Here is a 13,876-nt window from a genome sequence, read left to right as displayed (position 1 = left end):
TGCTTTCGCTTTGCCATTATGGGGTATTGTGTGTAGATTGATGAGGATTTGTTTTAGATTGTAACGTAAAAAAAATGTGGGGAAAATACTTTCCGAATGCACTGTACATAGGCTACATTGACTAATTTAGCCTACTTGTGGAACAGTGCATCCAACATGAAATAGATGCATAATACATGCTATCAAGGCATGTAAAAGGCCCAGTGCACAACTTTTATTCATATTTTTCAGGGGATGCTGCAGGACCCTCAGCACCCCTACTTTCTGTGGCTATGGGCCAGAGAGAGAGGGTGACATAAATCTTTATCTTGTCAGTGTCAGTAATTGGTTTCTCTCTCTACGACAAGATGTTTATCGTTTTGGTTATTGTTTATTCTGCTATGTTTATAGCTGTGTTTATATCCGTGTTATAGTAGTGTAATATTATGCTTATTCATTCATGTTTATATAGCCTAATTATGACACTTTACTGTTATGTTGTGCATGTTCTTGCATTATAGAAACACAATTCATTCGGAATTGTTCTATTCCACCAAGATTCATTCCCAGTCAAGATCCATGGTATATAATCGAAGTGTGTGTGTGTGTTTATACAACGGGTGAGTCTAATCCTGAATGCTGATTGGTTAAAATCACATTCCAGCCGGTGTCTATTTCAGTTACCACCTGCTAAATCTTGATCTCCACTTTAAAAAGCATCTAGACATTATCTCCCATTTCTTTTAGACTAGCATTTGGTTTTCAACAGCAGAGATATAAACCTTGCTGTCTGTCTCTCAGACCTTTTCGATATTGAATTGGGATCTCCACCGTCCCATGTAAAGCAGCAAATTGAGCTGGTTGTCATAGCAACACACAGCTTTTTTTTTCAGTTGACTGGCTAAATCGATACTTTGTTGTGAAAACTAAAATGGATGAGTGGAACATTTCTTTTGATCTTTTCAGCGGCATGACAATAGATGAATGTGAAAAAGAGATGGCAATAATCTCCAGGAATGCAGATTTGGGGGATACTGCATTGTTAAGAATACAAACTGAGCTGTGCGTTGCTTCGAGGGCTGACTAGCAGAGAATTAAACAGTTGTTGACTTCAAAACTGTCACTAAGAGTTTAACATCCTTCTCCAACAAATGTACGAAATGGGAAGGGGGAGCAGTACAGCATAAGTAGCTACCTGGCACTCCGTAGTGAGCTCAACCGGTTTCTAAATGATCCACCCACTGGTCGCAGCTGGTGCCATATGAAGGACATCGAATTTACCACCTCTAATCATGTATTTCTGGGAAACATCAAACAGCAAAGGCGGCAAGGAAAATATATCACAAACAGCCACCGATGAGGACAATGGCCCAAGCTCCAAAACTCACAGGCTCTGAATCCTGGTACACCAAGGGGTCTGGTCCAGAAAGGGTAGTTCAACCTCCAGTTACATCTGGGTCGAAGAGGGGAACAGACAACTGAAACCCAACTCATTCCTCGTAAAAACAGACGAGAACGGTCTAAGGTATGTTGTTCATAGCCTGTTTTTTTTTGTTTTTTTGCACTTGTAATTAGGCTACTGGAAAACAATATTAAAACAATGCATTCTCTCTCACTCAGACACGCCACTCTCGCATATAACAAGGCCACAAAGAATCATCTGGACCCAAGGGAGAAGGGCAAGGAGTCCAAGAGGGGATTCATGTTTGAGCAGCCAGGGAACCCGCTATGCTGGTGGCATCACTGGAGAAATATCTATCGAAATGCCCGGAGAACGCCCTTGCATTTTATCTCCACCCAAGGAGAGGAGAGTGTATTGGGGACTCGATCTGGTACACGTCAGAGCCGATGGCCGTGAAGTATCTGGCAGCACTTTTACCCAAGATCTGTAGGGCAGCTGGACCAACTTCATACACTAATCACAGCATCAGGACAACGACCGTCCAGAAACTGACCAATGCTGGTTTAGAAGCGAGGGAGATTGTCAGTGAGTGGACATGGGTGCGAAGGTTCGCTCCATAGCTACTGACGTCCGTCACTAACCGACAGTAAACTCTGGAGCAACATCCTGGCTGAAAACAAAGTGAACACTGCAGCACCATCAACACCTTAAAGGCTGAAGCAAGGCAGCAGAAGTAGTAGCACAGACAGAGACAGATATTTCAACCAATGCACAATCCAGGGGAATGTACAGATAAATGGGACATACAATAAGTAGCTATAGCTATGTCAGCTGTGGTGGGTAACAAAGAGAATGTATGGTTTCATTTATTAAAATCAGCTGAAATGGATGTCATAGATTGTCTTTCTTTTGTCTGAACAGTGTCCTGACGAGTGAACATTTTCTCTGCCAGGCAAAGTCGCGCATCATAAGCTCATTGTTATGGATGTATCCAAATAAATCAAACTAGAAAACAGCTTAAACAAATGCAAATGCAGCTACTTTGCTGTTAGTCTGGCTGCACTTTTGATGTGACTGTAAATTAGCCGTAGTTGGCTAGCTAGCAAGCAAGGGATTAGAACGTTGCCAGTCAGTATGGCAATGGAGCATTTAGAACGAACATCTGGTTTGCGTCTATAGCTACAGAACAAAAAGACTGAACGACTGGGTCGCGTCCATAGATACAGAACAAAAAGACTGAACGACTGGGTCGCGTCCATAGATGCAGAACAAAAAGAACGAACGACTGGGTCGTGTCTCTAGCAACCCTAGATTTATGTTGGGACGATATCTTGTGGAATGATGAAATACTATGAATAAATTAATCAAAATAACATTTTTAATGAAAATATGTAGATCATTATTTGAATATGTTGGTAACCCGTTGGATAAAAGTGATAATGCCCTCAAAGCCGGTGATTGGAGGATATATGGGCATGGGAGTTGTTAGGCCCAAGACAAAGTCGAGGGCTGGCAAACCGTGCCAATATATCCTCCAACCACAAGCTTCGAGGTCATTATCCCTCTTCCTTAGTGACAGTTACACTTAAGTGTGTGTGTTGATGATGAAGAGAAAAAGGAAATTAAAACCCAGAAAGGAGAAGCATCGGCATTGTTCCTACTGGACATCCTGTAGAGGGTCAGATCTCAAATCACAGTCATCATAAGTGTACTAGCGGGTGAGGGCTTTCACAGCCGACCGCTCAGATGCGTGAGGGCATACCAGCCAACCGTTTTTACATGAAGAGAAAATATAAACTATATTTTATTTCTCTTTCTTTCCTTCCCCCACTCTCTCTTCCTTTCCTTCCCCCACTTTCTCTCGTCCTCCCTTTTCTGCCCCTCCCTCTCCAGGTCAGTGTGTGCGTTCGTTCAGTGCATCCCGTGTGAACAGTAGTTGTGTGGTCCTGTTGTGGTCTCTGCAGCCCAACAGCAGTGTACCGTGGTCCCTGGTTGTAGAGTGGTCGGGTCAGAACCACCAGGACAGACCGGACCAGACCTCGGAGAGCAGGGAGAGGTGGACCAGGTTCCCCCCTACTGACAAGCTACTCTACCTATATGGTATGTACATTTACTTCCTGTTGTACCTTTCCGTCTCATTTCCCCTCTCATTCTTTCTTTCTCTCTCTCTTTCATTCTCTTTCTTTAACAAATCGAAGGACAAAAATGTACGGCTCCTCTCGGACCAGGCACAAATCCCCGTCATTCGCATAAAGAGGAGACGCCGATACAGGGGGCGCAGATCAGGGTGCTTTGTGAGAATTTGTCGGCGAGTGGATAATCCTCCTTTACCATCCGTCCTACTGGCGAACGTGCAATCACTGGAGAATAAACTGGAAGAGCTCTGTTCGAGACCATATTACCAGCTGGACATTAGGACTGTAATATATTGTGTTTCACCGAGTCGTGTTTGAACGAGGACATGGATAATATACATTTGGCTGGGTTTTCCATGCATCGGCAAGATAACAGCTGCCTCCGGTAAGACGAGGGATGGTGGTCTGTGTCCTGTTGTCAACAACAGCTGGTGCGCAATCTCTAATATTAAGGAAGTCTCGATTTTGTACGTCTGAGGTAGAGTACCTCATGATAAACTGTAGAGCACACTATTTACCAAGAGAGTTTCCATCAGTATTTACCACCACAAACCGATGCAGGCACTAAGACCACACTCAACGAGCAATATACGGCCATAAGCAATATAGAGTATGCTCACCCAGAAGCAGCGCTGCTAGTGGCCGGGGACTTTAATGCAGGGAAACTTGTATCTGTTTTACCAAATTTTTACCAGCATGTCACGTGCAGCCAGAGGGAAAAAAACTCTGGTCCACCTTTACTTCACAAACAGAGAAGCATACAAAGCTCTCCCTCACCCTCCATTTGACAAATCTGACCATAATTCTATCCTCCTGATTCCTGCTTACAAGCAATAACTAAAGCAGGAAGTACGAATGACTCTCTCATTACGGAAGTGGTCTGATGATGTGGATGCTAAGCTACAGGACTCTTTTGCTACTACAGAATGTGTTCCGGAATTCATCCGATGGCATTAAGGAGTATACCACACCAGTCTCTGGCTTCATCAATAAATGCATCGACAACGTCATCCCCGAAGTGACCATACATATCCCAACCAGAAGCTGGGGATTACAGGCAACATCCGCACTGACCTAAAGGCTAGAGGTGCCGCTTTCAAGGAGCGAGACAAGAAAATCTCTAATAAGAAATTGCCCTGTGCCCTCCAACGAACCATCAAAAAGGCAGTGTCAATACATAACTAAGATCGAATCCTACTACATTTACATTTTAGTCATTTAGCAGACGCTCTTATCCAGAGCAACTTACAGTAGTGAATGCATACATTTCATAAGTTTTTCCCCCGTACTGGTCCCCTGTGGGAATCGAACCCACAACCCTGGCGTTGCAAACACCATGCTCTACCAACTGAGCCACACGGCTCTGACACTGGCTCTGACGCTCATCGGATGTGGCAGAGCTTGCAAACTACTACGGATTAGAAAGGGAAACCCAGCCGCGAGCAGCCCAGTGACGCAAGCCTACCAGACGAGCTAAATGCCTTCTATGCTCGCTTCGAGGCAAGCCCCACTAAACCATGCATGAGAGCACCAGCTGTTCCGGACGACTGTGTGATCACACTCTCCGTAGCCGATGTGAGCAAGACCTTTAAACAGGTTAACATTCAGACGGATTACTAGGATGCATACTCCAAGCATGTGCTGACCAACTGGCAAGTGTCTAAACTGACATTTTCAACCTTTCCCTGATTGAGTTTGTAATACCTACATTTTCAAGCAGACCACCATAGTCCCTGTTCCCAAGAACCCCAAGGTAGCCTGTCTAAATAACTACTGACCCGTAGCACTCACGTTTGTAGCCATGAAGTGCTTTGAAATGCTTGTTATGGCACACATCAACACCATCATCCCAGAAACCCTAGTCCCACTATAATATGCATACCGCCCCAACAGATCCACAGATGATGCAAACTCTATTGTACTCCACACTGCCCTTTCCCACCTGGACAAAAGGAACACCTATGTGAGAATGCTGTTTGTTGACTACAGTTCAGTGTTCATCACCATAGTGCCCACAAAGCTCATCACTAAGCTAAGGACCCTGCAACTAAACACCTCCCTCTGCAACTGGATTCTGGACTTCCTGACAGGCCTCCCCCCGGTGGTAAGGGTAGCCAACAAAACATCTGCCACTCTGATCCTCAGTGCGGGAGCCCTCGGGTGCGTTCTTAGCTTGTTTATTCCATGTGTAACTCTGTGTTGTTTGTGTCGCACTGCTTTGCTTTATCTTGGCCAGGTCGCAGTTGTAAATGAGAACTTGTTCTCAACTAGCCTACCTGGTTAAATAAAGGTGAAGTGAAATAAAAAAAGAATAATAATAAATAGTCCCCTCCTGTACTCCCTATTCACCCATGACTGAATGGCCACGCACGACTCCAACACCATCATTAAGTTTGCCGACAACAATGAGACAGCCTACAGGGAGGAGGTCAGAGACCTGGCAGTGTGATGCCAGGACAACAACCTCTTCCTCAATGTAAGCAAGACAAAAGAGCTGATTGTGGACTACTGGAAAAGGGGGGCTGAGCATACCCCCATTCACATCAACTTCAAGTTCCTTTGCGTCCACATCACTAACAAACTATCATGGTCCAAACACACCAATACAGTCGTGAAGAGGGCACGACAATGCCTATTCCCTCTCAGATCCTCAAAAAGTTATACTGCTGCACCATCGAGAGCATCCTGACTGGTTGCATCACCGCTTGGTATGGAAACTGCTTGACATCTGACCACAAGTGCGTACGGTGCAGTATATCACTGTGGCCAAGCTTCCTGCCATCCAGGATCTCTATACCAGGTGGTGTCAGAGGAAGGCCCTACAAATGTTAAGACTCCAGCCACCCTAGTCATAGACTGTTCTCTCTGCTATCTCACGGCAAGCGGTTCCAGAGCACCAAGTCTAGGTCCAAGAGGCTCCTTAACAGCTTCTACCCCCTTAACAGCTTCTGGTCAAACTGTGGCACTTCAATCCGTTTGGAGTTCCATTTTGAGAGGTTGTTGGTGGTGAGCTTCTGGCGCCCTCTAGTGAGCGTTTATAGACATGGTTGAATCTGTTCTAATCTGAGCCTCTCTTTTTACTCTGTTACTAAATATGATTCAATCTGTTTTAATCTGCACGCTTCTCTGTGCTCTGTGACTTTATATGGTTCAATCTATTCTAATCTGAGCCTCTCTCTGTTCTCTGTGACTATATGGTTCAGTCTATTCTAATCTGAGCCTCTGTTCTCTGACTATATGGTTCAATCTGTTCTAATCTGAGCCTTTCTCTGTTCTCTGACTATATTTCCCAGGTAATTTCTATGACACTGATGAGTACGAGTTTATTTTGTATCCAGTGTTCGCGGATGGAGAAGGAGAGCCAGTGTATACTAAAGGTAAGCCCTCCCTCAAGATAGGAACATACAATATACCCGGCCAAAAATATGTCTCAATGACTGCGTTTACACTGGCAGCCCAATTTGGATCTTTTGACCAATCAGATCGTTCTACAATAATTGGACAAATGATCAGAATTGGGCTGCCTGTGTAAACGCAGCCTATGTATTTGACATATGAGTATGGATTGTGTTTATTTTGTATATTAAAGCACTGACATGCATGCAGCTATAATGTAAGTCATATGTTCAAATTTGTGCCAATTTTATGAGTGTTTTAACACATTTCCTCTAGGGTTATGTATTGGTATCAAATGTTATTAGTTACATGCACCGAATACAGCAGGTGTAGACCTTACAGTGAAATGCTTACTTATGAGCCTCTAAACAACAATGCAGTTAAAAAAATACGAGTAAGAATAAGAAATAAAAGTAACAAGTAATTAAAGAGCAGCAGTAAAATAACAATAGTGAGACTATACATCGGGGGGTACCGGTACAGAGTCAATGTGCGGGGGCACTGATTAGTTTAGGTAATATGTACATGTAGGTAGAGTTATTAAAGTGACTATGCATAGATGATAACAGAGATTAGCAGCGGTATAAAAGAGAGGGGGTGCAATGCAAATAGTCTGGGTAGCCATTTGATTAGATGTTCAGGAGTCTTATGGCTTGAGGTGGAAGCTGTTTAGAAGCCTCTTGGAACTAGACTTGGCGCTCCGGTACCTCTTGTCGTGCGGTAGCAGAGAGAACAGTCTACGACTAGGGTGGCTGGAGTCTTTGACAATTTTTAGGGTCTTCCTTCATATGCCATCCAGAGGTCCTGGATGGCATATGAGGTACGCACTACCCTCTGTAGTGCCTTGCGGTCGGATGCGAGCAGGCACCTTACCAGGCAGTGATGTAACCAGTCTAGATGCTCTCGATGGTGCAGTTGTAGAACCTTTTGAGGTTCTGAGGACCCATCTTTTCAGTCTCTTGAGGGGGAATAGGTTTTGTCGTGCCCGCTTCACGGCTCATGGTGTGCTTGGACCATGTTAGTTTGTTGGTGATGTGGACACCAAGGATTGTGAATGTTGACCCGTCTAAAGGTCTTACTCACATCGGCTGCGGAGAGCGTGATAACACAGTCTTCCGGAACAGCTGGTGCTCTCATGCACGTTTCAGTGTTATTTGCCTCGAAGCGAGCATAGAAGTACTTTAGCTCGTCTGGTAGGCTCGTGTCACTGGGCAGCTCTTGGCTGTGCTTCCCTTTTGTAGTCTGTAGTAGTTTGCAAGCCCTGCCACATCCGACGAGTGTCGGAGCTGGTGTAGTACGATCCAATCTTAGACCTGTGTTGACGCTTTGCCTGTTTGATGGTTCGTCGGCGGGCATAGCGGGATTTCTTATAAGCTTCCAGGTTAGAGCCCCGCTCCTTGAAAGCGGCAGCTCTAGCCTTTAGCTCAGTGCGGATGCTGTCTGTAATCCATGGCTTCTGGTTGGGGTATGTACGTATGGTCACTTTGGGGACGACGTCATCGATGCACTTATTGATGAAGCCAATGACTGATGTGGTGTACTCCTCAATGCCATCGGAGGAATCCCGGAACATATTCCGGTTTGTGCTAGCAAAACAGTCCTGTAGCTTAGCATCTGCTTCATCTGACCACTTTTTATTGATCGAGTCACTGGTGCTTCCTGCTTACATTTTGTTTGTAAGCAGGAATCAGGAGGATAGAATTATGGTCAGATTTGCCAAATGGAGGGTGAGGGAGAGCTTTGTATGCGTCTCTGTGTGTGGAGTAAAGGTAGTCCAGAGTATTTTTTTCTCTCTGGTTGCACATTTAACATGCTGATAGAAATTTATTAAGATGGATTTAAGTTTCCCTGCATTAAAGTCCCCAGCTACTAGGAGCGCCGCCTCTGGGTGAGCATTTTCCTGCTTATGGTGGAATACAGCTCATTGAGTGCAGTCTTAGTCTCAGCATCAGTCTGTGGTGGTATGTAGACAGCTCCGAAAAATACAGGTAAAAACTGTCTCGGTAGATAGTGTGGTCTACAGCTTATCATGAGATACTCTACCTCAGGCGAGCAAAACCTTGAGACTTCCTTAGATATCATGCACCGGCTGTTATTTACAAAAGTACATAGTCTGCCACCCCTTGTCTTACCAGACGCCGCTGTTCTGTCCTGCTGATACAGAGTATAACCATCCAGCTGTATGTTGATAATGTTGTCATTCAGCCACGACTCCGTGAAGCATAAGATATTACAGTTTTGAATGTCACATTGGTAGTTTAATCTTCCGCGTAGGTCATAGATTTCATTTTCCAAAGATTGCACGTTTGCTAGCAGAATGGAAGGAAGTGGGGGTTTATTAGATCGGCTACGAATTCTCAGAAGGCAGCCCGCCCTCTGGCCCCTTTTTCTGCGCCTTCTCTTCACACAAATGACGGGGATCTGGGCCTGTTCCCGGGAAGCAGTATATCATTCACGTCAGACTCGTTAAAGGAAAAAAAGTATTCTGCCAGTCCGTGGTGAGTAATCGCAGTTCTGATGCCCAGAAGTTATTTTCGGTCATAAGAGACGGTAGCAGCAACATTATGTACAAAATAAGTTAAAAAAGAAGTTACAAACAACGCAAAGAAATGAAAAAAAAAAAATTGGGTTAGGCATACGTAAAATGTCAGCCTTGTTCTCTGGCGCCATCTTGTCAATGTGAATATGATCCAATGTGGATTGATTAATTGATTGATTGATTGATAGACTTACACAGGGTGTTGTCCTGTCCTCCAGTCTTTAGGGGGGGTGATGCTGGGCCTGCTGCCTACATGCTTCTGATGATCATCGCCTTCCTCTCCATTGTCCTCTTCGTCACCCTGGTCATATCCCAAAACCAGTAAGATTATATTTCACATCATTATTGAATATAATTTAAAGTTTAATCATTTGACAATGAACTGTATATACTGCTAACAGATTTTTGCTCAGTCGTAGACACTCAATAGCAGTGTTGCATTCTGTTCTATACCAGTGGTGTGTTCTGTTCTATACCAGTGGTGTGTTCTGTTCTATACCAGTGGTGTGGTGTGTTCTGTTCTATACCAGTGGTGTGGTGTGTTCTGTTCTATACCAGTGGTGTGTTCTGTTCTATACCAGTGGTGTGGTGTGTTCTGTTCTATACCAGTGGTGTGTTCTGTTCTATACCAGTGGTGTGGTGTGTTCTGTTCTATACCAGTGGTGTGTTCTGTTCTATACCAGTGGTGTGTTCTGTTCTATACCAGTGGTGTGTTCTGTTCTATACCAGTGGTGTGTTCTGTTCTATACCAGTGGTGTGTTCTGTTCTATATCAGTGGTGTGTTCTGTTCTATACCAGTGGTGTGTTCTGTTCTATACCAGTGGTGTGTTCTGTTCTATACCAGTGGTGTGGTGTGTTCTGTTCTATACCAGTGGTGTGGTGTGTTCTGTTCTATACCAGTGGTGTGGTGTGTTCTGTTCTATACCAGTGGTGTGGTGTGTTCTGTTCTATACCAGTGGTGTGGTGTGTTCTATACCAGTGGTGTGTTCTGTTCTATACCAGTGGTGTGTTCTGTTCTATACCAGTGGTGTGTTCTGTTCTATACCAGTGGTGTGTTCTGTTCTATACCAGTGGTGTGTTCTGTTCTATACCAGTGGTGTGGTGTGTTCTGTTCTATACTAGTGGTGTGTTCTGTTCTATACCAGTGGTGTGGTGTGTTCTGTTCTATACCAGTGGTGTGGTGTGTTCTGTTCTATACCAGTGGTGTGGTGTGTTCTATACCAGTGGTGTATTTACAGAAAGTACTTTTGGACTGTGTCTGACATTAGAAAGAGAGGATCAATGTTTTTTGCCTCTGTGCAGGTGGTTAAGACTAAAATGGTGATTCCAGGTAGTTATTGATCTGAGGAACACAGTCAGACACATTGATTAGGAATGGAATTAGATTATACGTGACATTTCAACAATGTACAGAATGTCCTCAGGGCTCAATTACTATGGTGATTGGCTGAATGTGTTCTGAGAAAGGGGGTGAGAGTGAGTGAGTGAGGCGCACACTTCACATACACATGCTGCCCTCTGTCCTAGCTACACCTAAGCACACATCCGTACACAAACACACTACGCTTTGTAAATGTATATGAGTGAGAGTGTTGGATTGGAGACTGAAAGGCTCCATACCTTGTTGTTAAATTCTATTCTGTCTGAATCCCAGCATGAAGAAGTTTATGTGGAAAGATGTTCCCAACCCCAACAACTGTTCCTGGGCTCAGGGGATTGACTTCGGGAAGGTGAGGTGTACAGGAATACTACTCCACACACACTTAGCCATGAAAACACACTTAAAGATATAGCAGGCTACTAAAATGGTAATAGACAAAAAAAATGCATGTGCTGTGTAGGACAGCTTGCCACAGTATTAATAAAGTACTATCTAATCCATAGGCTTGTTCACCTTGGTGTGGTCCTAACTCTCCTCCTATCTTCTTGTCCAGGCTGACACAATGGAGCAGTTGTTCCGCCACCCAGAGGGCCTTCCAGCCTGGCCACTACTCCTCGTCTCAGAGACCATCTCCCAGGCCACCATCATGGAGAAGACTGGGCCCCCTACGTCAGTCCCAGACAAGGACCTGATCCCAGCCTCCTCCCCAACTCTCTGTGTGGACTCAGAGGTGCCTGGGCTCCCAGAGGAGGAGGAGACCCTCCAACTCCCAGATCTCCCCAGGAGTTTGGAGAGCTCAGCCCAGCCGTCAGTGACCTACGCCACCGTGCTTCTCTCTGACGACCCCCACCACCTCTACAAGCAGGAGGGCAGCCTCAGCAGTTCCAGCGACGAGGGCAACTTCTCAGGCAACAACTCCGACATCTCGGGCTCCTTCCCCGGAGGTCTGTGGGAGCTGGAGATCTCCCATTCCGGAACCGGAGAGTCGGACCTGGACCCACGGCGTTCCTGCTCTTACAACTCTGTCGAGGAGTTTTCCGAGACTTCAGAACAGGAGGATGAGGCCCTGGGAGGAGAGAGGGATGGGGGGATAGAGGTAATTGAGGAGAAGGACCTGTATTACCTGGGGATGGGCTATCAGGAGGAGAGTGAGGGAGAGGAGGAAGAGGAGGAGAAGGAGGAGGAAGACACAGGGGCTATGCTTCTCAAAGAGGTGATGGTTCTGGGGAGAGGGGGCTCATCCGTTGAGTCCATCCCTTTGCTCGGGAGTCAGGACTCTATGTTTAGTGAGTACAGTGATGAGGGGTCAGTGGTAGGGGTAAGGAGTGTCCCCCTCTACCTCCCCCAGTTCAGAACTGTTCCCTCCAGTCCACTCAAAGCACAGGACAGCGCCCACCAGCTGTAAGCGCTGATAGTGCTTCATGTACTGATTCAGTCTGATGCTGCTGTTTAGTCCCTCAGGAGGGAGAGGACTCAGGAGAGACACAGACAATGGCTTGTGGCCGGTGTTCAGTCAGTGATAGGCTCATCTATCTGTTGAGGGCATTTACAGAACCTTAGCTGTTTTTAGATGGCACACTATTCCCAATATAGTGCACTTAGATCCCTATGGGCCCTGGGCAAAGTTGTGCACTTATATTGGACATTTAGAATATGGGGAAAAGGCGTCCAAGTGTGCGAGGCGTCCTAGATGCTAAACCTCTGCCCACTTTATAAGGAATAGGATGCCATTTTATAAGCACATTCTCTACGTCTACAGTGCTACTGTTCAGTCCACAGGAAGCCAGCTCTGTCACATCTCGGAGAGAGGAGAGCAGAGGGGTGGAGGCTCCTTCATTCAGTGCTGCACACTTTCAGGAACTATTATGCTGGGATGAATTTAATTAAAAAGGAAAGAAAAGGCCTATCTTCTGAAAAGGTCTATTTTCTTTCCGATGGCTGCTCTGAGCTTGATAGACTGTACAGCATAAGCGCATGATGGGATAGTGTGTCAAAGCAGGTGTTTTTGAATGGTTGGACTCTGGTGGATGTTGGATTTGGATGCTTTTGGGTCACTTATTGTAACAGTTGTGGAGAATTGCGTTTTAGATCGGCATTTGCATTGGCTGAGCCCTCAAAAAAAAATAGATAATTTTCTTTGTTGTATATGTACTGTATTTGAAATTTTACGATATGTAAGAAATGTGCCATCTAGTTTCATTTGCGTGCCTTTTTCTATTGAAAAAGTTGTTGCTACTCTAGGTATACATGATAAAAGAATGTACATTTTGAAACCAATGAAAAAACTGAAAAATACCAGAGTGATATGTAATCCTTGTCAAGATCTTGTGTAGTTTTCGTGGTCACAATAAAATCTTTATTGCCACGACTGTTGACTTATTAAGAAATGGTTGAGTTGAAGGTGGTCCATGCTGAGAAAAATCAAATCTAAACGTGTTTTCTCTTCCACCATTACCGAGGCCATCAGTCACTCAGACAGGTTAGGGTTGCAGACAGACAATACTAGGAGACCATGAGCTGCCACCCTGAACCATTATTTTGTGGTATATATCGACTTGGTTGTCTTGAGGGAGGGAGAATACACTAAGTTGCTGTCTGCTGTGACACAGATTACACACTGAGTTGCTGTCTGCTCTGACACAGATTACATACTGAGTTGCTGTCTGCTGTGACACAGATTACACACTGAGTTGCTGTCTGCTCTGACACAGATTACATACTGAGTTGCTGTCTGCTGTGACACAGATTACACACTGAGTTGCTGTCTGCTGTGACAGATTACACACTGAGTTGCTGTCTGCTGTGACACAGGATTAGCCATGTCGCTAGGCAGGGACCTGGGTTAAGCATGGCTTCACAGCAGAACACAACCTTATTTATCATTGAGAACATAAAGATCACAGCTGCTCTCACCTCGCTGGAGGTAGGCTATAAGCCAAACAACACCCACCTGGTCCATTAACACATTTTCCTGGTTGTCCCATTCAGAATGGTCAGAATTTAGATGAAAGTAGAACAAGAATAGCCTAGTCCCAGACCTGTTT

The 13,876-nt window shown here is 45.0% G+C and overlaps 1 protein-coding gene across 1 annotated transcript in view; it reads left to right on the top strand.

Annotated features, from left to right (window-relative positions):
• The window catches only part of lepr (leptin receptor), a 63,264-nt gene extending 50,067 nt beyond the window's left edge, over positions 1 to 13,197 (top strand). Inside the window, exons 16-20 of the mRNA XM_029707951.1 lie at positions 3,275 to 3,481; positions 6,810 to 6,893; positions 9,670 to 9,772; positions 11,106 to 11,181; positions 11,386 to 13,197. Of these exons, the coding sequence (XP_029563811.1) occupies positions 3,275 to 3,481; positions 6,810 to 6,893; positions 9,670 to 9,772; positions 11,106 to 11,181; positions 11,386 to 12,237 (1,322 nt within the window). The 3' untranslated portion in view covers positions 12,238 to 13,197. The remainder of the gene's footprint in view (positions 1 to 3,274; positions 3,482 to 6,809; positions 6,894 to 9,669; positions 9,773 to 11,105; positions 11,182 to 11,385) is intronic.
• The last annotated feature ends 679 nt before the right edge of the window (positions 13,198 to 13,876 follow it).

This window comes from Salmo trutta, chromosome 22 (assembly GCF_901001165.1).
Source record: "Salmo trutta chromosome 22, fSalTru1.1, whole genome shotgun sequence".
Taxonomy (NCBI): Eukaryota; Metazoa; Chordata; class Actinopteri; order Salmoniformes; family Salmonidae; genus Salmo; species Salmo trutta.
This window is presented reverse-complemented; position numbering and strand designations above follow the sequence as displayed.